At 38.3% G+C, this 26,582-nt stretch overlaps 3 protein-coding genes across 4 annotated transcripts; all 3 read left to right on the forward strand.

The window, feature by feature from the left end:
* The first annotated feature begins 508 nt into the window (after positions 1-508).
* Positions 509-4,519, forward strand: tmco1 (transmembrane and coiled-coil domains 1). The gene is made up of 7 exons (XM_053321903.1): positions 509-721; positions 1,526-1,603; positions 1,717-1,776; positions 1,932-1,978; positions 2,134-2,201; positions 2,450-2,594; positions 4,041-4,519. Exons 1-7 carry the CDS (start codon positions 652-654, stop codon positions 4,137-4,139), a joined length of 567 nt encoding a protein of 188 aa, XP_053177878.1. The 5' UTR covers positions 509-651; the 3' UTR covers positions 4,140-4,519.
* A 1,515-nt stretch (positions 4,520-6,034) lies between these two features.
* On the forward strand, positions 6,035-10,879 carry aldh9a1a.1 (aldehyde dehydrogenase 9 family, member A1a, tandem duplicate 1). The gene is made up of 12 exons (XM_053322305.1): positions 6,035-6,077; positions 6,313-6,470; positions 6,729-6,874; positions 7,212-7,341; positions 7,442-7,576; positions 7,674-7,870; positions 8,734-8,874; positions 8,967-9,155; positions 9,379-9,466; positions 9,581-9,722; positions 10,081-10,193; positions 10,522-10,879. The coding sequence occupies exons 2-12, from the start codon at positions 6,329-6,331 to the stop codon at positions 10,614-10,616; spliced, it is 1,518 nt and encodes a 505-aa protein (XP_053178280.1). The 5' UTR covers positions 6,035-6,077; positions 6,313-6,328; the 3' UTR covers positions 10,617-10,879.
* Positions 10,880-12,052: 1,173 nt separating this feature from the next.
* On the forward strand, positions 12,053-17,303 carry med8 (mediator complex subunit 8). 2 transcript variants are annotated; one of them, XM_053322248.1, is made up of 7 exons: positions 12,053-12,096; positions 12,717-12,838; positions 14,055-14,199; positions 14,291-14,431; positions 14,535-14,622; positions 14,702-14,962; positions 16,910-17,303. In XM_053322248.1, the coding sequence occupies exons 1-7, from the start codon at positions 12,091-12,093 to the stop codon at positions 16,978-16,980; spliced, it is 834 nt and encodes a 277-aa protein (XP_053178223.1). In that variant the 5' UTR covers positions 12,053-12,090; the 3' UTR covers positions 16,981-17,303. The 2 variants fall into 2 exon arrangements, with proteins under 2 accessions (XP_053178223.1, XP_053178224.1); XM_053322249.1 differs by having other exon boundaries at positions 14,702-14,941.
* The last annotated feature ends 9,279 nt before the right edge of the window (positions 17,304-26,582 follow it).

A 26,582-nucleotide genomic window follows, 5' to 3' on the forward strand; every position in this document is an offset into this window, starting at 1 on the left:
ACACTCTAGGCATTCTCTCAATATAAGGCAAGGCAAGGCAAGGCAGTTTTATTTATATAGCGCATTTCATACACAATGGCAATTCAATGTGCTTTAACACATCTTACAACACATTGATATTTCAATACAATTAAGTGACCAGGCAGTATTACAGATACAATAGAATAATAAAAAAAACACAAGCAGACATAAAATTATACAATGTAAAAAGATACATACACAGAAGAGAGAGAAAATATATATGAATAAAAATACTTTAAAAAAAAGTAAACTTCAAAACTTCAAAAAGTGAATAAGCATTACAAACCAACTTAAATAATCTAGCAACGTTGTCCACAATGTTTCTTATACATTACAGACAGAATCATAGAAGAAGATTATTGTTTTGATTGTAATTCTTAGTAGAAATATTAGAGGAGAAATGTTTAGTATACACTTGAGATCAGTAGGTGGCGCTAATGATCCAGAAAGCTGAACCGGATGTACTTTACAAACCTGTGACCTTTTTACTAACGCTGACCAGGCTCTATGAAGCTGAGGCAGTCATATCAGCCTAATGTGCTCAGCGAGTATTTTCTAACATATAGAAACATAAAGTGACAGTATTAGTGTTGAGTGGGATAAACGTTTAGTAGAGAGGACAGTAGCAACATGAGCACCATGTTTGCAGACACCATTCTCATCGTTTTCATCTCTGTGTGCACAGCGCTGTTAGCCGAAGGTGAGTCAAACCAGGAGGCTTACTATCAACAAGAAACTCAACGAAACATGACCATTTTACATTATACTTGATAACACAGAATGACATAACACTATCAACGCCATTACCATTAATAAGCAGTTACTTTGTGATATTATAACATCGTGCAGTTCGGTATTTAGCCAGCAAAGCTAACAGCTAACGCCGCACGTCAGTGTCAAGGCAGAAAGCAGCAACCTGAACTTCCGGAACTTTTATTATGAAAATATGAATGCAAATATTATTTTACTTTGAAAGAATGTATTGTTTGGTTTCCTTTAAAAAATATATGCAGAACATTCTTATTGGAATAAATGTACAGCTAAATACAGCTTTATTACATTTAGCTATGAGCTCAAACTGTACATTCATAAATTCCTTCCTAAAACCAAAAGCAATTAAAACTGTAACACATTATCTTCATAAATCTTCATATTCATCCCCATCCCCCTAGGGTTAATTTCTAGTTGTAATATGTACATTTTCAATTGCATGAACAGTTACTTTTCTGTATATTCAAGTCTGACAGGAAGAATCTTGATGTGTGAATAATGAAATGAATGCTCTGTAGCCATCCTGACTCATGAGAATAGACAGAACAGATGAGAAGCATGCATTTTAGCACAACATTTATCTCTGTAAATATATTGGAATGGAAGTATTAGGCAGCATCAAATTAAAAGTCATGTGAATACAAATCTCAATGGCTGTCTATGTAATTATATAAAGTAATATCATGCTATAGTTCATTTTCACAGTCAGTTCTCTCATTAATCTTTTCCTCAGGCATCACCTGGGTGTTGGTGTATCGCACTGAAAAGTACAAGAGGCTAAAGGCTGAGGTAGAAAAACAAAGCAAAAAACGTAAGTGACTCATGCTTGAACATTATACAATCCTACTATTCCTATTTATACCATATATATACATTCTCTCTGGACTGTTAATATTTACTTGCTGTTGCTTGTTTGGGTATTAGTTGAGAAGAAAAAGGAAACCATCACAGAATCTGCAGGACGTCAACAGAAGAAGAAGATCGGTAAGAGCCCAGTGAACAAATCAGTGTCTATTATATGTTAAATAATATGTGTTATAGCAGAAATGAATAGATTAAACAGAACCATCTCAATATGTTTTTATGAGTAGCCTCTTTCCTTAAAGTGATGGTGATCTGTGCTTCTTAATGTATTACAGAAAGACAGGAAGAGAAGCTGAAGAACAACAACAGAGACCTGTCTATGGTAAGAGAGTCTGACATACACTGAATAGTATTCTGGGATTTTGATTGTCATATCACTGTTTGCCTTACTAGTAGTATAAGAGAAGAAGTGTGCCTACAGTTGTACATTATGAATATTTATGTATATGTTTATTTATTATCTTTGTTTGTTTGTAGGTGCGCATGAAGTCCATGTTTGCCATTGGCTTCTGCTTCACAGCTTTGATGGGCATGTTCAACTCCATGTAAGTGTCACACAGTGTTACATCACATTAAACCACTATTGATACTTTGTACAGGTCATTAAAAAAAAGAAAGAAAATGAGATGAAAGTGTGAAATGAGCACAGATATATTGTGCTATCATGACAAAAGTAATTCACAAGTATTTATGTACTATATAAATACAGCAAGTATTTTCTGATTTGAAACTCTCCAGCCCACAACTTAAACTGCAAACTCTCACCACTTTCTCTCTGTTTGTTTTCCTTCAGTTTTGATGGAAGAGTTGTGGCCAAGTTGCCGTTCACGCCGCTGTCTTACATCCAGGGACTGTCACATCGCAACCTGCTGGGCGAGGATTACACCGACTGCTCCTTTATCTTCCTCTACATCCTCTGCACCATGTCTATCAGACAGGTAACCACTACTCTTATAACAGCTTTAACATCCAGGTTGGACATGTATGGACTTCATGGGAGGAGACACTATATTATCTAAGGCACAGCATTATTATGTTCTTTGAGATCCAGTTTTCAGTGGGAGTCTAAATACAGCTGATTTGATTTAGGTAGCAACATACTATGTCCTCTGGCGCCACCCTCAGACCGAGTTTGACATTGTTTGACCCACAATGACGCCAAGTTGTCTTCTGCTGTGTAATGAACACTACAGCCTTAAGTGAAGACCAAACAATTAAAAAGCTGTTTGAGAAATATTCAATACTTTTTATAATTGTCCCACCAGTGGAAAGCACAGATTATTAAGTACCTTTTGTAAGAATTGAGCTATTGAGACATAATCTTATCAAACTCTTATTAATGAAACCAGTACATTACAGCCACTCTGTGCTTTGGGGACAGGACAGCCATCTTTAATGGGATGAGACTGGCCTTATTCTATATTTATCTCACTGTCAGCAAATCTGACCAACAATGTGTCAGTCAGTGTTTATACTTTCTGACTTTACCATACTGTTCTGGCACTTAACTCCAAGCCCAGCCGTTCCCACTGAAGATTTCCATCTTTATTAAAGGGGTAACATGTATATAGTTTAATTCCTTTTAAAACTGGACTCTGTAGTTTAAAATAAAAATGATGGTTGGAATATTTTTAACTGCAGATTAATCCACATTTGGTGTTGTAGTAAGTATTTCTGACTGTGTGTGTGTGTGTGTGTGTGTGTGTGTGTGTGTGTGTGTGTGTGTGTGTGTGTGTGTGTGTGTGTGTGTGTGTGAGAGAGAGTGATCAAGTCAAAATAAACTACAATACCCATTCATCATAATAAAGGAACAGGTTACCCAGTGCAGCAATGCTTTTAGACAACAATAGAGCTCTATAGCACAGAGAACTATATCAGGCTTTGATACACAGACACTATTTGTTAGGAGGATTCATTCATTGTAGGTTTTGTCTTTTCATGGGATTTGTTGCCTGGCAACCAGACAGATCTGCTGAGCTCATCCTTACTTTGCTCCGGCCTATACGTCTGACCCCCCCCCCCCCCCCCCCCCATATCAAACCCATTTTACCTGTCCTGCACGACGGGCCAATCACAACTGTTTATCTACACATGTGGGGACGTACAGGATGTGCACACGTGGAGATACTGTGCTGTGAGTGGTTGATGTTCCTAAGCTCCATCAGAGCACCTGATTGGTTACTGCAGGATAAGCTAGGCGGTACTAATAAAATTTGAATGAAGATCCTGTTAGTGCATTGCTTATTTCTCACCGCAAACACTTTCAGAAACATATTGAATTGTTTTGTTTAGTTGTAATATGATGAAGGCCAACTTGCATGTGTCGCTCAGTGCTACGTCACATATATTTTGTTAAGTTTCCGTCCACTTTGTCTTTCCTCCAGAACATTCAGAAGATGCTCGGTCTGGCACCTTCCAGAGCTGCAACAAAACAGGCTGGAGGCTTCCTGGGACCCCCTCCTCAGGCAGCTAAGTTCTCTTAATCATCAGACGGGTTCAACAGTGCTGTTCCATCACTCATCAGACAACAGACACGACTGTTCACATTGTGGTGGAGCATGTTCTCTATTGTAGCTACTGCATCACTACCCTCAGTTTGATTTTTCTGATACATGTGTTGTTATTTAACTTTCAGATTGTTTTACATAGAAATTAGAAGAAGAAAAAAAAAAGGCGTTATTAATTGTATTGACTACCAAAGGATACAAATGTCTACCTTGTATTCTGCACACACCATATTGTTGTATTTTGGAAATTTTAATGATTTAATTGGCACCGATAAGCAGCTGATCCCTTTGTCAGTATTATTGTATGTCATTGTGTGTCACTTCTTACGTGTTAATAAAGTTTTATGATCACGTCTTAGTAATGCTGGGTTTTTTGTATTATTTCAGATTTGTGCTCCTTTTTCCTCCAACTTTGGAAAGCCACATTCTCTCTGTACTGCCTTCTCTGGAGTCACTAGTTTCGAACTTTGACATACTTCAGACTTATAAATATGTGAAGTGCTTTTTCTGTAAACAAGGTTCATGTTGACATTCAGTTTTACTCACCAAAGCATTTCATGTGTGTCTTTGAGCTCTCACACATGTTCAATATGTGTTTACTTCCTCAGAACATTTGCATTTGGTCTTACAGTTTTAAACCTGTATTTTTTACATCCACATACACGAGCTAGCAGTATTCTTCTTCCCTGCCTTTCCTACTCTTTACTGCCACCTGTTGATAAATGTTACAGAATGGAACTGTTGACTGAATCTGTGCAGGATAAGAAACAAAACCACAATCCAAATCTAAAACATTGCTCCAGACTTCTGCTAGCAGTCAAGAACCCTACAGGTTTCCTTTAATTGAGTATCAAACATTGGGTTACTTTTCACAGCAAACACTTGTCATGGTAGGAAAAGCACAGGTGTTAATACTAGCATGAACCATTGCTTATTTCTATTCTAATAGCCTCATTAAACCATGTGTGACAGTGAACTAGGGCCCTGAAACTGAAGCAGCTAAATGTAATGTAGTCATTTATCTTATGAAGACCTGACCATGTCAAAATGTCTTCTGGAAAGAAAAGCTTCTTCTCTCTTTAATTATTATGCTATTTGTCAATGCAGCTAAAGGACAGTTTCATAATTTTTCATACAGACTTAAAAGATCTCCTTCAAATGTGCTTTCAGTGTGAGTGATAGGAGCCAAAATCCACAGTGTGCCTACACAGTCATTTAAAAGTAGATGTGAAGCTTATATGAGGCTTCAGCAGTCTGAGTTAATCATATCAAGTGGATATCTGACACATTTACAGTCTTTTTAGCATCAAAGTCCCTCTTTGTGTTTCCTCAGTGTTTCTACTTGATTTAACTCATTTGGACAGCTGAAGCTTCAAATTAGCTTCAGATCAACAGGAATGAAAAGTCTGTTTCATTGTTCATTTGGGCACTTGACCGTCGTTTTAAGACAGACTTGGGTATAATGTAGAGCTGTCCCTTAAGGCTAAGCTCTGTCTAATGTATATGTCTAGTGTATTTTTTCATTGGAGCAGCTTTGTTGGATAAATGTATGACTTTCTTACCAACAGGTGATTTAACTAAATCACAATAATAAAACTAAATCATAACAAAATAGTAATTGTTTTTCTAACCATTACATTTAACAAAACAAAACCATCATTTAACTACCATTAACTAACATGAGAAAGGGAAAAAATAACATGTTTTCTGTCGGGGGAGCTGCAACCAAAGAATCAACTTAACAGAAACGAGACGCAACCAGACGAATAACTAAACAGAGATGAGACTCAGCCATAGTCTTATGAAGAAGGCGGGTCCTGGTCCTGTCTGTCTGTCTGAGGGGCGTAAACCGCCCTTCATTAAGTGAGGTCTGCTGTCTGGTAGACGTCCAGTTCGTCTGCTGAAGCACCAACGGTGAGTCCAGTATCACGCCGTCTCTCTCTCTCTCTCTCTCTCTCTCTCTCTCTCTCTCTCTCTCTCTCTCTCTCTCTCTCTCTCTCCTTGTTATTTACCTGTATGTTAGCTTCCCTGCTAGCCCCAGTGCTACTGCATTAGCAGAGTTAACGGTTACCGCACAAGGTGAATTAGCAGCATGTTATAATACTTTATTATTCTGCATAGTAAATGAACTTTCCTGCCACTACTGCAGCTCCTCTCCTTTCACAATGGCCCAGTCAACCCTCGACACCATGCCCGGAGCCTCCACAGGAACCGTGGTGGTCACCGAGCTGCTCAACTTCTGGGCTGGGAAGCGAGTGAAGCCCAGGGAGGAGAAGAACGCAGAGCCGGTGTTCGAGCCTGCGACTGGTAAATATAACACAGTAGTAGAATGTGCTTTCTCATTCAGTGCTGATTTTAATGAGGAGAAGATATGTGGGTCAAGTGTAGGTTAAAGTGTGTGATGTGTCAATAAGAGGTCAGGCTATGTTATGTAACTGGGATCCTCCCCTTTGCATTCTGCATCTGTGGAGGGGAGGAGTACATCATTTCATTCAGGAGGGAAAACTGAATCATGAGTCATATTTATACAATGTCATGGCAGTTAACATGCTTGTCTCTCTGCAGGCAGGGTCTTGTGTCAGATGGTACCCTGTGGGGAGCAAGAGGTGGACGAGGCCATCAAGAGTGCCCACGCCGCCTACCTGATATGGAGCAAGATGTCAGGCATGGAGAGAGCTCGGGTGATGCTAGAGGCTGCCCGGATCATCAGGGTGAGAAGTTCAAGCGGTTCAAGATGTCAGCGTTGCGCAACACAAATTTGAGCTGACTGTGATTGCAAGCATGCAATAAGACTAGTTATTCATTAAAAAAAAACACTCACTCACCCCCTCCCTCCCTCCCTCCACTGCTGGCCTACATTTGCACAAAATGGACCTTTTGTGAGGCAGCGTCACCTCTTTGATGTCATGTCAGCGAGGAAATCAACCTCAGATTGTCCTTGTCATTATGTGATCTTACAGCTATACACCATTATTGTACATAGTAACCTGCAGATAGATAAATCAGAGTTTTGCATTGACACACTTCTTTTATTCCCCCAAAAAACAGGAACGAAGGGAGAAGATTGCAAAGCTGGAAGTGATCAACAATGGCAAGCCCATCACTGAAGCACTGGTGGATATTGACATCGCCTGGCAGACCATTGAGTACTATGCAGGCATGGCTGGTACTCTTGCAGGTAGGCGCATCTATACTATCAGATGCTTTATACTCAGTTTCTCTGTTATATTACTTCCAAAGCTAACCTTACTGTTGTGTTTTTTTTAAATTTTCTTCAGGCCAGCACGTTCAGCTTCCCGGTGGATCGTTTGCTTACACCAGGAGGGAGCCGCTTGGTGTGTGTGTGGGAATCGGTGCCTGGAACTACCCCTTCCAGATAGCATCATGGAAATCTGCTCCCGCTCTGGCGTGTGGTGAGTTTTGTAACATTGTTGTGAGGTTATCCACTAATCATCTGTCTCTTGTGTTTGCAAGTACTGCTATGTGGATTAAATCTCCTGTGGTGTTTAGGTAATGCGATGGTGTTTAAGCCCTCTCCTATGACTCCTGTGACTGCCGTCATACTGGCTGAGATCTACAAAGAGGCCGGGGTACCTGATGGGCTCTTCTGTGTGGTGCAAGGTGGAGCCGAGACCGGCACCTTGCTCTGCCATCACCCGATGGTCGCCAAAGTCTCGTTCACCGGCAGCGTGCCCACAGGCAAAAAGGTACACTGACAGAAAGAGTGCCATCATATATAATATAGGCACAGGCAAGTTTATATGTACAGCACATTTCAACAACGCAATTTGATTTGAATACCAATTAAAAAGTCTTTAAATTGGAAATATAAAATACAGTGCAGTGAAAGATCCAAACTGGTTTAATAAAAGGAAGCAGCAAACAGAACTGAGAGTTACAGCAGATCTGCAGTTTTCTGGGAGTTTGTTCAGATGTGTGAAACATAAACATTAAACTCTACATGTTTAGCTTAGCTTGGGAACAGAAAGCAGACCTGTCCCAGGCCACCTGACAGGTCTGGAAGTGTTTGTATCGTAGCAGCGGACCAGGGATGTATTATAGACCTAAGCCATTTTAAAAGCTTTAGAAAACCAACAGCAGTATTTTAAAATCAGTTCCTGTGTAAAGGTCTGACAGCTGGTGTGATGTGATTCACTTTCTTGGTCTTGGAAGTCCAGAACAATCAGACAATCTCCACCTTTTAAAAACAATCCATTAAAAAAAATGTGGCAGGGTTTTTTTCTTCATATAATCCAATCAGTGAAAATCATGTCTACTTTTATACTTACTGAGTCCCATTATATTGTTTTAAATGCAAGTATAGCTTGATTTTGAATATTTGCACTGTATCGCCATATAAAACCAATATAACTTTAATCACGACTTAAACAGATGCAGTGGTGTCTTATTGATTGACATTGCAACATCTGCTCATAATGAAATGACTGCAAAATACTGTAGGAACCCCTGTTCAGAAGTATGGAAAATACTAGTATTGGAAAATGTGATCAGTAATGTAAGTTATTGGTGTTAAAATACATTAATACACTGTTCTTCTTGTTTCACTCAGGTGATGGAAATGTCCTCAAAGACTGTGAAGCAGGTGACTCTGGAGCTCGGAGGAAAATCTCCACTCATCATCTTCAAAGACTGTGATCTGGAGAACGCAGTGAAGGGAGCGCTCATGGCTAACTTCCTCACACAGGGACAGGTGGGTTTATACAGGGCTATTTTTGGTTCTTTTTTTAACCTCTTGTATCATTTCCATATTCTATTCAATGCAAATCCATCTGCTTCGTAAAGGTTTGCTGCAACGGGACCAGAGTGTACGTTCAAAAGGAGATCATGCCGCAGTTCCTGGCTGAGGTGGTCAAGAGGACCAAGGCCATCCCTGTGGGCGACCCCCTGCTGGACGGCACCCGCATGGGGGCGCTGATCAGCAAGCCGCAGCTGGAGAAAGTGTTGGGCTTTGTCAAACAAGCCAAGGAACAGGTGTGTCATAAATAAATAAATAAATAAATAAATAAATGATTAGAGCAGTGTTACTTTGATGGTTAGATTAGATCAACTCCACACAGAGGAGTTGAGCAATTGTGAGGAGGCCTTTATCAGCTGTGATAACACCTTTTTAAGATCAGTCACCAAACTATAAAGCGGTTTGAATTTTAATGTTTTACATCTTGTGGATATTTTACTGATATGTGTGTTTCTCCAGGGAGCCAAGGTGCTCTGTGGAGGGGAGCCTCTTGTGCCCAGTGATCCCAAACTGAAAGGAGGCTATTTCATGTCACCCTGCGTGCTCGGTACATCAGTTTGTATATTCTACAGTATAGTCTTTTTTTTTGGATGATATAGTTTCACATGATCTGAGTCAGTAGGCACTATGTTACACACTCTCTCTCTTTCTCCTTGAACAGATAACTGCAGAGATGACATGACCTGTGTGAAGGAGGAGATTTTTGGCCCTGTCATGTCTGTTCTGCCTTTCGACACAGAGGAAGAAGTTCTCAAGAGGGCCAACAACACCACCTTCGGATTGGCTTCTGGAGTCTTCACCAGGTCAGCTAAGGAAACACTGCTTACACACACACACACACACATGCACACACACACGCACACACACACGCACATCTGAGTTTGTCATTACTTTAAAGTGTGTTGCAACCACTGATATACTGCTGCTGGTTTATACTCAAAGATAAGGAGGTTACTGTGGTCCATTGGCAGCAGTTCAGGGTTTCCACCAAAGGGCCAATAAAAAATTGGCAAGCAACAAGCGGAATTCATTGTGCAAATAATGGTCTTTACATGTGAATGGCGGATGAGTCAGCATTTTAGCTGCATGGCCAAGCAGCATTTAGACTACTTTGTCTTTTTTTGTGCTAAAAATCCTAAATCTGACTTCCTCTGCCTGCAGGGACATTTCACGAGCCCATCGTGTAGCTGAGAACCTGGAGGCAGGAACATGCTTCATCAACAACTACAACATCAGCCCTGTGGAAGTGCCATTTGGAGGATATAAGAATTCAGGTGGGATGTTGTAAAGCTATTTTTTCAAACCTTTTTTTCTGTTTTTTAACAACCTGATTTAAGTGTTGCTGCAGCTTTGACTTTTGACTTTTTTAGACTTTTTGGATTTTTCTCCCTTCTCCATGCACCTTAGAATTAGATAAAGTTGTATCAGAAACCTGCACCATACTTGATGCTGTAAAGTTAAAATGGTCAGAGTTGTCCCACTTCTGTCTGTATAGGAGGAAAGTAAATATGTGGTCATAGTAGTACAGTGGATGATCTGAAATGGGGTAAGTCATTAAAAAATGACTGGCATATTCATATAATATCTACTGTGCTTCACCAGGCTTCGGCAGAGAGAACGGACAGGTGACCATCGAGTATTACTCCCAGCTGAAGACTGTGGTGGTGGAGATGGGCGACGTGGAGAGCCTCTTCTGAAACTCCTCATCAAGTTTACACTGCTGTGACCAGAACTGTGATAAAACTCAGCTCCATTTAGTGAAGATCATAGCATCACACATGATGACATGTAACACACTTTTTGCACTGACTGCATTAACTGAAGACACGGACCATTATAGATTATTACCTGTTCAAAATCTTCATTTGTATTTCCCTGACATGCAAACAAGAAAAGCAATGCACTACTGCCTTAAATAGAAATTGAGAAGAATTTTGTAACAAAATAAATCCCTTTTAGATACAAACTGTCTGTTCCTGGTTATTTGCTGCTTCTGAGGAGACAAAATGACAAGAGGAGTAAAACTAGGATTAAGTTAGTTCAATCAAACTTGCCTGTACAAATGGTGACTCAGATATGTCTGCCCTCGACTGCTGCAGTTCACCTGTAGTATCTGACCTGATACTCAATGCAGAGGCACACGTACAGTACTTTGCTCAACTTATCACTAATAGGTAGTTATTGTTTAACACATTCATATCTGACCTAATTGGTTTTTAACACCCTTCTGTTTTATTACTATAAAATCCAGTTGACAGGTGTGTGCAGTCACTCAAGCACCAGTTACTTTATCTAAAGTAAATGTATATAAGTTAAACATTTATTTTGCTATAACATTTTAATAGTGATCTTGAAATAATGAAAACAAAAATCTGAAACATCTTCAATCAATACAGCCTGTTATCAAGCATGATTTTGATATATACACACGTGTGTGTTGTTAAGTGATAATTACTGTTAAACTGACGGCTATGGAGCACTCCTGCAGCAGTCAGAGTCCTGACTGGATCATTATAATCAGCTTTATTTATATGGCACATGAAACCAGATAATGCAGATAAGATATAAAGACAATGAAATGAATACGATTAAATAAATAAATATCAAACATTTCCAAAAGCTTTTACAAAGAGAAAAGTTTTAAGAAGAGATTTAAAAGAAACTGGTGTGTTAGTTTGTATGAGTCTCACAGTGTGGGAGCTCTAGTATCAAACACCAGATTAACTTGAGTCACCAACCGTGAATCTGGGAGTAACTAGCAAGATTCTTTTTGTATCCTCCCTGGCAGAAGACTTTATAATACACGTTATACATTTGTTAACATTACTTTTCTACCTTAAGAATGAATTTAATGGTGTGGGACTCAATGCTACCATTTTATACAACACGAAGGAAGCAGTGTCAGATAAATATGAGACCTGTAACTACAATGAAACATGTGCTGATGGGTTGTAGAGAGAGAAACACTGAAGGGCACTGTGAGGGGGTAAAGGGCTTGTTTAATATCAAGTATACTTCACTTTTTCGTTTCATTCTTGTTGTTGTTACGCACTCCCGACACAGCAGGGGGCAGCACGCACCTTTAATGTCGCTTTGTAGAAGAAGAAAACGGAAGTGTTGCTGCTGACTGTTTTGAGCGTTCAGTTGTTAGCTTGTAGCGTTAGTTCAACAATGCAGGTAATGTCCTTTTAACATTTATATATCGCTAAAGACTTTATTGTATTTGTATGCGGTGCTTGTGGTTTATTTATGAGTAGCTCTAGCATTAGTTAGTTTGCTACGTGATGGAGTTAGCGGGTTAGCTAGGTAGCATAAATGTGACTGTGGTTGTTGGGTGTATACAGTGTGTATTGGACGTACTGAACAGTGTATTAGATGTATTTGTAATGGATGTATGCAGTGTGTAATTGTGTATTGGTGTATGTAGTGCACAGTGGGAGTACTGGTGTATACAGTGTGTAGTAGATGTATTTATAGTGGATGTATGTGGTGTGTAGTGAGTGTATTGATGGATGTATAGTGTGTGTTGTGTGTATTTATAGTGGGTGTACTGATGTATGTATAGTGTGTGTGTGTTGTATGTATTTATAGTGGGCGTATTGATGGATGTATATAGTGTGTGATGTGTGGATGTATGTGGTGTATAGTGAGTGTATTGATGGAAGCTAAATAGTGTGGGTTGTGTGTATTTATGGTGGATGTATGTGGTGTATAGTGATTGTATGTATGTATGTGTATAGTGTGTGTTACTTGTGTGTGTTTGGGTATTAAACTGACATGTCTTTTCCTTCCTTCAGCAACGAGAAGAGAAGCAGTTAGAGGCATCAGTGGAGTCTCTCGCCTCTCGGGTGGCTCACGTTAAAAATGCTCTTCTTAGTTTCATCTATAAGTTGGAAAATGAATATGAGCGATTAACATGGTAAGAAAAGCATGTGTATTACTTATAAGCAAGTAACAACCATTGTCTCTTTTACACTTGTGTCATCAAAATCTTGTGGGAAAGATTATAAGATGATAGATCACCAAATATATAATATGATGCTTTTACATGTAAAACTAAGAATTGTGATATTTATGTAACAGAGATTTGAGCTTAATTCTGTTAACATGTAGACATTGTATGCCATCAACCCTGTAATGCCAGGTGAATCATATTTGATACATGAGTTTTAGAGAGCTCTATATCATCAGTGTGATCACATTCCTTCCTAAAAAACCTGATGTATAAGATCAGATACATGTAGTACACACATAAACCAATGCAGTGTTGAATGACTAAATATTCTGTATCTTATTTAATGGTAAATTCCTGTTGAAAATCAGTGTATCAAATTAGATACAGGTATAGAAGCTCATTCATCTGTAAATCTGTTAATTTTCATTTGATCGCATTTCAGGCATGATCTATTATTATCATGCATACAGATTGAAGGTGGTGATATGAGCTTCATGCAGGACCATAACAATGTTGAATTCAATATGTTTTTGTGTGTTTTAAAAAAACTAAATGTCCAGTGTATCAAACATGGTACAAAACAAAACTCATATATGCAAAGTCTTATTTATTTGTTTTAATTACTTGTCAGAGGGTGAAATAAACTCCAGTTTCAAATCATTAGAATATAATTATTTATATCTGTTCAGGCTTTACAGAGTTAAGCAAACCCAAGCCTCACCACAACTTATTAATTTATATCAATAAACTAAATATAAGTGTTTTTTTAATGTATTATTTTTGTTCATTCTCTTTCAGTTGTGTTGTCTTTTTGTTAGTTTACTGCTGCTTGGATTATTTATTCTGTGTTTTAAACAGATACTATGTTTGTGTTTGTGAATTAATAAGAGGAACCATGTTAGTAGAACAATTCAGACCAAACATATTAGCATATGATTCTATTCATAATCAATTCATCTGTTAATTATTTCAAAGTATAATGCAGTTTGAATGATTTTCCACAGTAGAGTCTAAACATTGTTAAAAGTCGTGAAAGACGTGAAAACTGATGGAGCAATTACCTAGTTAATCAATGACATGTTTTACTGCATTAAAACGATGAAGCTCTGTCATCATTTGTTGTTAAAACATACTGATATTCATTTCTAAGAGGGTTGTGATGTGTGTTTCTGTCCCTCAGGCCTCAGGTTTTGGACAACTTTGCTCTTCTATCGGGTCAGCTGAACACTATCAACAAACTGCTGAAGAACGAGAAGACGCCATCCTTCCGTAACCAGGTCATAATACCTCTGCTTCTGTCTCCGGACCGAGACGAGGATTTAGCAGTGAGTATCTTTCACTCTCATAGTTAATGAAGAAAGCGTTTGTGTTTCTGAGCTGGCTGTTCATCACATGCGCTCTCACGTTCTCTGTCAGAAACTCACTGAGCAGCGCGTCCCGGTGTTCAGCCACGAGATCGTGCCGGACTACTTGAGAACAAAGCCTGATCCAGAGGTGGAGGAGCAGGAGAAACAGCTGAGTGCAGAGGCCACACGTATAGGCCCAGAGGTGGCACAGGTACGTTACTTATCATACAGACTGACTGGATCAATGCTGGATCTTACTGTTTAAAACGTGGAAGTCTCACTTCTGTATTTTGTGACATTTTTCCCGCCAACAGAAACAGATCCAGACATTGAATAAGTTGTGTTCTAATCTGCTGGAGAAGCTGAACAATCCTCGTGATGACAGAGACGCAGAGAGTGCAGGTGTGTGCACGTTGTCACTGTGCACGTTATTTATCTTAAATTGATCTGAAATGTAACAGTGTGATTTTGGTCTTTTCAGCGATGCGTCAGAACAAACCATCTTTTAACCCCGCCGACACAAACGCGCTGGTTGGAGCGGTGGCGTTCGGAAAGGGGCTTTCTAAGTGTAGGCCACCAGGGCAGGTGGCCCCGGGACACCCAGGACAAGGGCCTATGATGAGTGGAGGTCCCACCTTACAGCAGGTCACCATCGGTGGTGGTTCGAGCCAACAAGCAGGTATGGGAGGACCTGTGGCTTCACAGCAGCAAGGACAGCCAGGTAGGAGGCCTGGAGACTTGGGTTAGTAGTACACCTCTCATTACATTACACTCTGCATGCACACAACTACACACAACTACTTCATATTTCTACTCCACTACATTTATTTAACAGCTTTAGTTATATTCAGTTATTTTGACATAATGGATAATATAACAAGCTTTAAAAATACAACACATTATTAAAGATGAAACCAGTGGTTTTCTTATAAAACACATTTCAGATGTCTGAGAGTTGTTAACTCATATCACCAAATAGTGATTGCTCCCTCTAAACTTCTCACATGGTTTCATTTCAATAAATGTTCAAATTATCCAATATTTCAGCAAAAATCAAAGATTAGAGAGAAAGTCAAAAAACTGAAAACACATTTGTGTATCAGAACTTTCTTTTCTTCTTTCCTCTCCCATTAATCATCTCACCAGCCCTCACATTTATCTGACTCTTTGGAGGGGCCCCACCCCTAGGTTGGGAACCACTGGACTAAATGTTCTAACTGTACTGCATACTACTTCACTCATATTACTGCAGTACTTTTACTGTAATACTGCATACTACATCACTCCTAATACTGCAGTACTTTTACTGTAATACTGCATACTACATCACTCCTAATACTGCAGTACTTTTACTGTAATACCGCATACTACATCACTCATAATACTGCAGTACTTTTACTGTAGTACTGCATACTACATCACTCATAATACTGCAGTACTTTTACTGTAATACTGCATACTACATCACTCATAATACTGCAGTACTTTTACTGTAATACTGCATACTACTGCATACTACATCACTCATAATACTGCAGTACATTTACTTTAATACTGCATACTACATCACTCATAATACTGCACTACTTTTACTGTAATACTACATACTCCATCACTCATAATACTGCAGTACTTTTACTTTAATACTGCATACTACATCACTCATAATACTGCAGTACTTTTACTTTAATACTGCGTACTACATCACTCATAATACTGCAGTACTTTTACTGTAATACTGCATACTACATCACTCATAATAATGATCTACTTTTACTATAATACCATAACTACATAAAGCTCATATGTACTTTGCACACTTCAGACTTTGGCGCTGTGACAATCCCAAAGACAAATGAGTTAACAGAGAGCTTGAGTTGATGAACGCTTGTAGGGCACATATCTGCTCTCCACTGATAGGACTGTGTGTGTGTAACGTGTTCAGAGCTGACAGTGGGTCACTGGTCACCAAACACATTCAGTACTGAATTAGGTAGAGAAAACTCAAGACTTCACACAGACAGCGGGCCAGGTGGTGTTTCATCAGAGGCCTTACCTGAGAATGTTACAGTACCGTGAGTTACGCAGTATTTGCACCTGCTCTCTGCTCAGTTTTATACCAGTAAGTGCGTCTCCAAACTGAGACAAAGGCTGTGCACATTTACACACGTGGCACAGCAGCAGTAACTTCATTAACATTAGATCATACTTTCATATGGTTGTACTTGGATTACGTTACTGACTATATTTTTTAACAGGAACTAGTAACTGTATCTAAATATAATTTTAAAGTAACCTTCCCAACCCTGTTCAACACTGAAGTTCTGAAACATCTACCAGCATATAGTAATTTCAAAACTATATGACCCAGTGTTGAGGGACAAGGACAAATAAAATGGATGTGATACGTTTCAGTAGTTTGTGAGCATCTATACACTAAAACTTGAATAGGGACAAGGAGTCTAACACAAGTACTGTTACAGTATTTTGAGATGAGCCACACCTGTGCAGTATCACTGAGGTGATCACAGCACATTGCATGTCAGTCCCATTTTTTGTCTATAAACATGTTTTACAAAGTGAAGATGTAGATTCTATTAGTCTATGATGCTTCACTCTGTCTATAAATGACTATAATGAGCCTGAGAAGCTGAGAAGTAAATCTTCTCTCCCTGTTTTTGTTCTTCAGGAAAAATGCCGAGCAGCATCAAGACCAACATCAAATCTGCATCTGGTTCAATGCACCCGTACAACCGATGAGCTCCTTTTTTCTTAGTTCTTCACTCAGCATTTGTAACATTTCTCACCAACATGTCACCTTTGTTTGCCGTGTTATTCAGTTTGAACAAATCGACTTCTAAGAAGCTGTTACTCTGTTCTCTCGACTCGACAGTCTGAAAACTGATGCCAAACCTAGAATGTTTGTATTTTTCACCCTCAGTGTACATATTCTCTTTGTTTATACCACATCTGAGCCTAAGTGTTTGAGCCACTAGATGGCAGTATGTCAACATTTATAGGATTATGAACAGCTTGTATTTTGGGACTGTACTCTAAATACTTTTTCAATAAAAGATGTGTTTAAAGGACTACATGGTTGTGTGATGAATACATATAAATGAGTATTTGGATGATGTACCCTTAAATATGAAATTAATTAACTTAAGGAAAATTAAAATTCTGTATATTTCAAAGTCATTTTTTTACTTTAAATGTTTAAGTAAATTGTGTTGCTGTCATTTTAAAGTACACCCAGTTGGGTTTTTTTTACATTTAGTAGATGTTTACACAGCTCTGCATTGTCAAACATGAAGCTGTATAACTAAACATCATTGGTATCAGTGGATCTGAGTGTCTCAACATGGACGAGACACTTCCCATCAAAAGACCATCCTTACATATCAGACATAGACCATGATCTGATGTCTGTTCAGTCTTTCTGCTGGTTTCTTCTTCTCCTGCTTTTCTTTGCCCATTTTGCTGCAGTACTAAAGGTGAGAATAATGAGGGTGGACGTCGCTCTGTGTGGCCTGATAATGTCAAAGTGTTTAAGGGGGGAAATGAGGAAGTATCGGTGCTGACGTGTGAGGGGGGCCTCTCTCCACGCCGGGTCTCTCTGTCCACTCCAATCCCTGTCCTGCTGCACAGCACAGTGACCGTGCTGCTGTCACAGCATGCAGGGCCATGGCTGACCTACATACACCCTCTGTCCCCAAACAGGCAGACGTCTCGCTGTGTCAGCCACCGTGGTCAGACGCTCTGCTGAGACAGCTCAAAGCTGCACAAGGTCACACTTGCATCCACAGATGAGATCTAAATTATAAACAAAGAGCTAACAGGCGACATCCTGGAAACCTCACAGAAAAACAAGAACAGAACAGAAAGGAGCAACTGAATTTTCTGATGAAAAGTTTAAGGATTATAAGTATTTTCTCTCTCTCTCACACACACACACACACACATACAAATCACACATATACTTTAAATCAGTTTCAAATCAGTTTTTTTCTAAACACAAATATAGATTTTCTAGGGACTTGGATTTCTGTTTTTCTTGCTTTACAAGCAGCCTTTGGGTTGTGTCTATTTTATTAAACTGAAAATCAACCTGCAGAGAGTCAATGTGCTTTATCTTTGTTGCATTACCTTTGTGTGATTATAATCTATAAGCAGTACAAAATAGTACTTTATTTTACTTTAATAGGAGTTAAATCAGATATGGTAGGAGCTGATAGAGGTAGAAAAACATGTTGTGTTTTAGGAAGTGGTTAGCAGAAATAAACATAATAAATGGCCTGAAACATGCAAAACACAGTGTTTCATTTCAAGTAATGGACCTTGTGATTAGATCGGTACCACTTTGTCTTAAGTGACTTTATAAATAGTTTACAAGCATCCATCAGCGGTTAATAAACTATTTACCAATGTTTTACACATCATTCATAATCCATTAATAAGCATGATTTTTTTGGGTTGCCAGGGTTTGTCCACTATAACACCAAAACATGCTTTATTTCATTCTAAGACTCCTGCAATGTACTGTTCAACCACTTACCTCCTGGAAAGGGCTGCAGGGCATACACACCAACTTCATGTATTAACAATTTATAACTGCATACTTATTAGAGATTATTTTCATTAATGATTCACTAACTATAACTGCAAACCTGATGATTTAGACAATGTGAAACCTAACCGTTTATTAATCAGGAAGTCTGAGACATTTAAACCTTTATTAATGATTCATAATCATTTATAACTGCAGGGCTGACAACATCAGAAAGTGTGACACATTAACAGCTATATATTAACAGTTATAATTGATTATAAATCATTAATGGAACTGATAGTTCACATTTTTGAAGTCATCAGGTCTGACAAATGTTAATAAATCAATTGTAGGTGGTTGAACCTCTGCGTTGTCTCCCTGAAGAGTTAGATAAAGCAAATGTCTCAAACTATACAAGAAATCCTTGTACTACATGACAAACAAAAAGGCCCAGAGACTATTTTCTTTAATGGACTTATTTGCCCTTCACATTGTTATTTTTTTCTTTTCTTCTTTTGTTTTACTCTATTGGCTCTTTATATCATAGAAGCTGATTCAACGCCTTCAATTATGGTATCACAGAATGTGCCTTAAATGTTTGTAATGTTATAATACTGGAATTAAAAAGAAAAAAAATATATAAAGCAAATGTTATGGTGGTTTAGAAAGGAGAAATTTTTCACTGCTAATCCCAAATTATGCTTATTAATGGCTTACAAATGATTTTACAAGCATTAGTAAATGATTTATTTACCATTAATTAATGCTCATACAGTTTATTTATATTATCTATAATCTCAAGTTAATTTAAAGTCACGATTATACATTTTTCTCAGTTCTTTCATTATTTTTATTTTTTATTTTTGGCCAGTATTATTTAAATATATTTATCATTATTATTGACTTACTGAAAACTAAAATGATTTGTAAATATGTTAAATGATCCATATAGTTTAGCTCTAACTTAGTTTTCCCCCAAAATATGTCATCTTACACTGTGTTGTCTCATAATGAAAATTAATAACAAGCACAAGACAAACACTGATTTTGTGAGCATCCACTACTTTAAGAAGTGTAGGGGCAGACATGGAGGAGGCAGTGATTTAAATTGCACTCTCTGGGGAGGCCTATATAGTAATAGCTCACTATCACTGCCCCGTCACTGCTGTCACTGCCATCTGAACCTCATGACAGTTATGTCTCCTCTGTGATATGCAATTAGAATATTAATTTACTCCTCATCATAAAACTAGCATGTTGCACTTGGATCTGAGTACAACCCATTCGTGCTATCCAGAATATTTTATTTTTGCATGAAAAATTCACACGAAGCAAGAAGCATAAAGCAAAAAACAAACAAACAAAAAAACTATTGCACTAATTTTAGGCTAGCTGGTAAGATTTACCCATTTTCCCCTTTTTCCTGGAACTGAAAAATCAATTATGTTCCAACATCTTAATCTTAATTATTATACCGCATAAATAACACAGTAGCTAAATCTTAAACAGAAAAGAGTCACAACAAAGAAAGATTCCTGCAAAAAGCTAACTTAGTAGCAGTAAGCTAACTGCCAACTTAGGTGGTTAAGCAACCTTTAAATCTCATATTTAAATGTATTTAACTAAAGATTCATTGATTAAAATGGTTCAATAGTTAAAATGGACAAGAGCTGAAAAAGAAACAAAAACATTGTAGATGCTGTGCTTTCCCTATGCTCCTTATTGTCCAAAAATTGAGTGCAGCACTTTTTTTTGTTTTTTGTTTGTTTTGCTTGATTAGGTCTGTGGCAATGATTAATGATCAACATAACAATACAAAAAATAGGTTTTCATAGCTTATATGTTATAATCTTTGGCATCAAACCCTTTTATTTTTGGGAAAGAAAAAAATAGCATGAGGAATTCACATGAAACAGGTAAAAAACAAACAAACAAATAACATCACATTCCGGCTAATTAAGGTTAGCTGGTGAGATAGCCTTAGCTTAAACTGATTCACCCACTTTTTCTTTTTCCTGGAACTGAAAAATCAATTATTCTCCAACGTCTTAGTATTAATATCACATAAATAACACAGTCGAATCTAAAACAGAAAAGAGTCAAACCAGAGAACCTAAGCCTGCTAAAAGCTAACTAGCTTAGTAGCAGTAAGCTAACTGCTGACTCACAAACTCATTTAAATGTATATCAATATGTATATTGATATACATCAATATGTATATTGATATACATATACACATATTTAAATGTATTAAACAAAAAATTAACCGACTAAACTTGTTCAATATTTAAAATGGACAAGAGCTGATGGACAAATGAAACATATTTGAAGATACTGCACTTTCCTTACGCTCTATATTGTTCAAAATATGCGGTCCAGTCTACATGTTTTTTTAATAGGTTTTATGATAAGGTCTGTGGCAGTGAATAATGATAAGCATAAATTGGTACAAAATAGAGTTTGTGTTATAATCTTTGGCATTAAACCCTTTTTCTTAACTTCAGTGTCTGCCTTTGTAAAGCATCAAGTAAACACCTCACGTCATAGATCATGAGGGGTCAGCAGGATTTCACTGTTGGGAGGCACGTGACCTGCCACAGGCATATTCTGTGAAAACACTAACTCAAACCGCCTTCTGTTTTGACCATTAATTTGAATATTAATTTGAATTCATGAATCACTGTTGAGTGTACGTGTGAAACGGAAAGAGATGATGGGTGTAGTCACATCCAGTGCATTCAGACTGACTCTGAGCTGTGCTGTTACATAGTGGATAATGGCAAAACTCAATATGACAGCTGCCTACTGAATTACAATATACAGTATATCGGGGGGTACACGGAGCAGGGGTAACTGTGCAGTTTTTTTTAACCGGACGTAAATCCACTGTGACAGCATAATCAGCATTGCTATCTTATGAAAAGACAGGATTTCCCTCTAAAGCAACACACCGCAGTGACCAAACATGTCAAATGACTTTATGTCCAGAAATGCAGGGAAAACACTTAAAAAAAGATGAAAACATGGACACACACCCAAAACAAATTAGCTGACAGTTACATGACAATCGACGTGAATGATCCGACTTTTGTTCTTGGATGTGAGTGTGATAATTATTGCAACGACACAGCATCCAAATGTCCTTGATCATCAATGCAGCTCTTTTTGATTGTTTCATTTCTGATTCATGTTTCAGAGAGATAACTTCCTCATTTATTTAATAAGAGCATCTCCTGGCACAGTTTTAAAGCGTTTTCCCCCCCCCAATAATTGAAGAACACGATAAAGTCCATATCTTGCTCATTATGGAAGCTTTAGGCAAATATAGAGAAACACTTTACAGCCTTAAAAACTCCCACACCTCAAATGCTCCAATATATTGCAGATTCTAATTCAAATGTTCCACGGTTGAAATAACTTGAAAGGCTATGATGACGCATACTGATCTGTGAAATCTTTTCCAAATGTCTTCTTTATGAAAGTTGGGATCAGAGGAATTCATTAAAGATCTGTGGGTGGCATAGGCAATACGAGACTGAAGCTTTCCAGTGGCAAGTCTCTGCCAAACTGAACTGCTTCCAAATCTGAAATTGTACCACTGACTAGAACACCCACAGTCACTAATTACTTGACCCTATTCCTGCAGAACCTTATTTTTGTTTGTTTATAGGAGTTATTTTGTGAGCATATTAGATCTATCAGTGGAGAAGAGGACTTGTTCCATCATATTAATGCAGAGGCTTTCCTTGAGACAAAGCCTCCCTCCATTATGTAGTGCACTAAGACCCTCAGACCTTGCATCGTCTGCTTCAGTAGCCCTCCCCTCAGGCACATGTGTGTGGCTTTTGTGTGTGTGCGTGTGTGTGTGTGTGTGTGTGGCTTTTGTGTGTGTGTGTGTGTGTGTGTGTGTGTGTGTGTGTGTGTGTGTGTGTGGTTATCATGCTGGCAGGCGTTGATGTAAGTGATGCACATTATGCATTGTGAATAAGGCCAGCGTTTTTATGAGCCTCGTTATTGTCATTGATATAATGTGAGCCCTGAGCTCTGTGCTGTGTGTGTGTGCCACATGCACTGAGGTCTGGTTGAGGATGATTGATATGAAATTCCAATGATGAGAAGGCTGTGATGTACGCACCCGACGAGGATGAGGTTGAAGTAGACATTTGTGCTTTTGTCTAACGTATTACTGTCCTATGCTTTTATATCCCTCCTCATATCAGACTGAAAGGTTTTTAGCAGTAGAGACCAGAGATGTGAATTAGACTTTAAAGGCCTGTGTGTGACTACTACTACTACTTCATCTCCCTTTATTAATCACGCATTTTACAAATCTAAAATCTACTTTCATGTGTAGCCAGTTTGAGATGTTTTCATTTTTGATGCACCAACATGAAGGAAGAGCAGAAATTATAGTTATTTATGTTTTCTCTCATGGTATAATAAGTCAGAGGGTTATTTTCTCTTCCATAAGACAGTATGTACTGCCGTTTGGAGTCATACCAAACTGTTCAGTACTACAGGGCTGGATTAATCCACTAGGGGACCCATGGGCAAAAAATAGCTGTGGGCCCCGCATTTCCCTCCCTCTCCCCATGTCTCCCTCAAGTTAGTTTGTGATTATTTCAATTACACACAAATTTGGTTCAACTTGCCTGAACTGAGTCTTTTGGCCAGTTGGCAGCAGTGGAAACAAAACAACACTGACATATTTATAAAGTTGATATGGGGAAACAGTTACTTATTTGCATATCCAGTAGACTGCATCCATAAGCATTATACAACTGATATATGAAAAGTATTGTGCTCTTGTGGTCCTTTTATGAAAGAAATGTTCAATTAATCAAATTGAATTGCCAAATGTAATTATTGTAGCCTTCTGTCAGGTGTAATACTGGTGAAGAATCTCTTTTAACTTATTTAGTTGTATTTTTTGCCCCAAAAAACAAACCCACAAGATTCAATACTATTACTACTACTACTAACAATAATAATAATAATAATAATCATGATAATTATACTTTATTTGTATAGCACCTTTGATACAAAAAATGCAGCTCAGCAACAAAATAAATTATAAGTGCTTCTCATAAAAGGCATAAAATGAAAATAAAAACATGTAAATGTTAACCATAAAATAAAATGAAAATACAATACATATATTATATTGTGGTAATTTTACATTTCATCTCAGAAAATGTCACCATATGTACACAATCTGTATATCAGCACCTCGGTCTCTGAAGCCATAAGCAAACAGAACCTCTCTTTTCCCAATGAATACAGACTTTTGACATTTGTCTTGTCATAAGTGAGCTCCAGTGCTATGTTAGTGGTGACACAGGTATTACTAACAATATTAACAATGGTAAGAAATACAAATCCCAGTAAGATGTGACATTGTGACTAGTGAGCCAGCGTGCACAATATAAGATCCCTGAAAGCGAAGCAGCTAAATGGAATTCAATTATCATTCATTTTATTATTTATACCTGTGCTTCTGTTACTGTGATATGACAAAATGTCACCAAAAATGTACACCTAGGACCTTCTGTATTGAAACATGCTCATAGAAATGCTTTAAGTCACAACAACTGTATGAAAGCTAGATGTCTATGAAACATTTCAACCAAATGTAATCTGCTTTTAAGCGAGACGTCTAGGCATCTTTTGACTTGCAAATCACTGCTTTCTGGGAAAAGCTTTAGATAAAAAACATCAACCTGCTTGTGCTAACTGATTCTCATTCATTTAAATATAAATATATATCAGCAGGATAGATTCTGCTTTCATTCTCTAACATAAGGTAAGACATGCATTACTCTTTATTTCTGCCAATGTATTTGTTAATGGATAAGAGGCTTCAGTAAGACCTGATTCTGTTGCTGATTGGATTAGCATTTTTTCACCATATAAAATGGATAATGACCGGTGTAGTCCTCTTAAAAAGCTACATTGCATTTGTCATGGTGTAGCATGTTATCTAGCCTATTTGTTAAGGAATCACAAATTCAAAGGAATGTACATTGATTTTACCCAGAATGGGATTTACACCTTTTCACCATGTAATGACTGAATCAGCCTCACAATGCCTTTTGGTTTGTGGGAGCACATGAATAAATTATACACGTCCAGCACTTCTTGCCTTTCATTCCTCAAACAGTGGCTAAAAGGAGCCCCTTTGATAGAAACAAGGAGGCTTCTCCATGTAATTACACTTGATCATGTTTGCATATGTCACTCCCACAGTCTCTGTCACGCTCTCTGATTTCGGATGCTCCTGGGAACCTCTTCCTAATCCACAAGTTAATGTTTCAACCACGTCCCTCCTTCTTTTTTAATTTTTTTTTCCAAGGACGGATGAATTGAAGGAGCAGAATCAGACATCCTGTCTGGTTTATCTGGAGGAGAGAGATAAGTGTGGATTCCGCCTCTTTCAGGGAATGCACATTAACCATGCCTCGGAGGGAGCGCTGGGTGTGGGGAAGGGTGTTGGAGGTGGGGTGGGGGGTGGGAGGAGGCGTCTGTCTGCCGGGAGCACACAGCCTTCACTCACTTCGAAAACTGTGAAAATGTCCCCTTCACACCCTCGGCAGCTCGGCCGAGCTCCGGCGCTATGTTAGTGGTGATAAAATGCCTGCGTGCCACTGCATAGTTGGAAGTGAGACGTGCAATGTTATCCAGAGGTGTTGGACTGACAAGTTTACAATGTGTAAACTTGTGTCCTACAGTGACTCCTGACCCCGACCCTGTTACAAAAGTCTGGAGGAGAAACCGACGACAAGTTTGTGCTGAAATGCAGCCGTACATTTATGAGAAAATGTACAAACGGCACATGAAAGATGACAAAACTGCAATTTATGCAACAAAAGAAACTATTTATTTGGGATACGCATTGCCAGTACAAATTAAGAGACCATAAAACCTACACCTTTCAGCTATTTTTCTCCACAGAAAACAGGTTTTTGAATTGTAATTAAAAAGACAATAGTTTTCCATTTGATACCTTTTTACATACGCAGAGATCTTAAAAGTTAAAACCTGTCAAGAAAAAGGCTCCACGATTTCACTCTGAAATCCTTATAAAAAAGAAGTTAACATTCAAAACACTGCAGTACGTTATTTTTTATTGAAGAACAAAAAGACATGCAACAAATAAAACATTTTATGTTTTACAAATTGTTCATTTTTCTTTTCATGTCTCTTTTCCTTTTATATTCAAAAACTAAAAGCATCATTACATGAAGCTTCGATAATATTTGACAGGCAATGTGAAAAGTAGAGTTAAGCCTTTCTTTTTGAGGGGGTTGCAAAAACAATCCTTGTGTTTGCCTTGCATGGCCGGCGCTGTCAATTCACTCCAATGACTTCAGAAGACATGACTGAGGCAGGTTCTGTGTATCACTTCAATGGCGCTCGGCCCCTCGGCTGCAATACTGAGCAGGTCGAGACGAGGACGAGCCGTTCTGAATGGTCCGGATGAGTTTGTCTGGTGTAATCGCACCGTGGTTGACCTCCGCATTGTGGCTCCAAACATCCATGATTCAATAAATGTGTGATAAATACAAAACACACTGACAACTGTTCAAAAAACACCAGTGGTTTCCAGGCTGTGGTGAACTATTTTTGTTATTTGTTGGGATCTCAGGAGGGTTCAGTTAAGCTAAAAAACAATACCAGAGGGCAACACTAACTTTTCACGTCACCTTCACTTGGTCAGTAGCCATCTTGGAGGCAGGCTTGCGTCGGTGGTCGTAGTATAAAATAAGAAGAATTTCACCGTAAATTCATCGTTAAATCCATCAGGCTGCGTAT

The sequence above is a fragment of the Scomber japonicus genome, chromosome 7 (assembly GCF_027409825.1).
Source record: "Scomber japonicus isolate fScoJap1 chromosome 7, fScoJap1.pri, whole genome shotgun sequence".
NCBI lineage: Eukaryota > Metazoa > Chordata > Actinopteri > Scombriformes > Scombridae > Scomber > Scomber japonicus.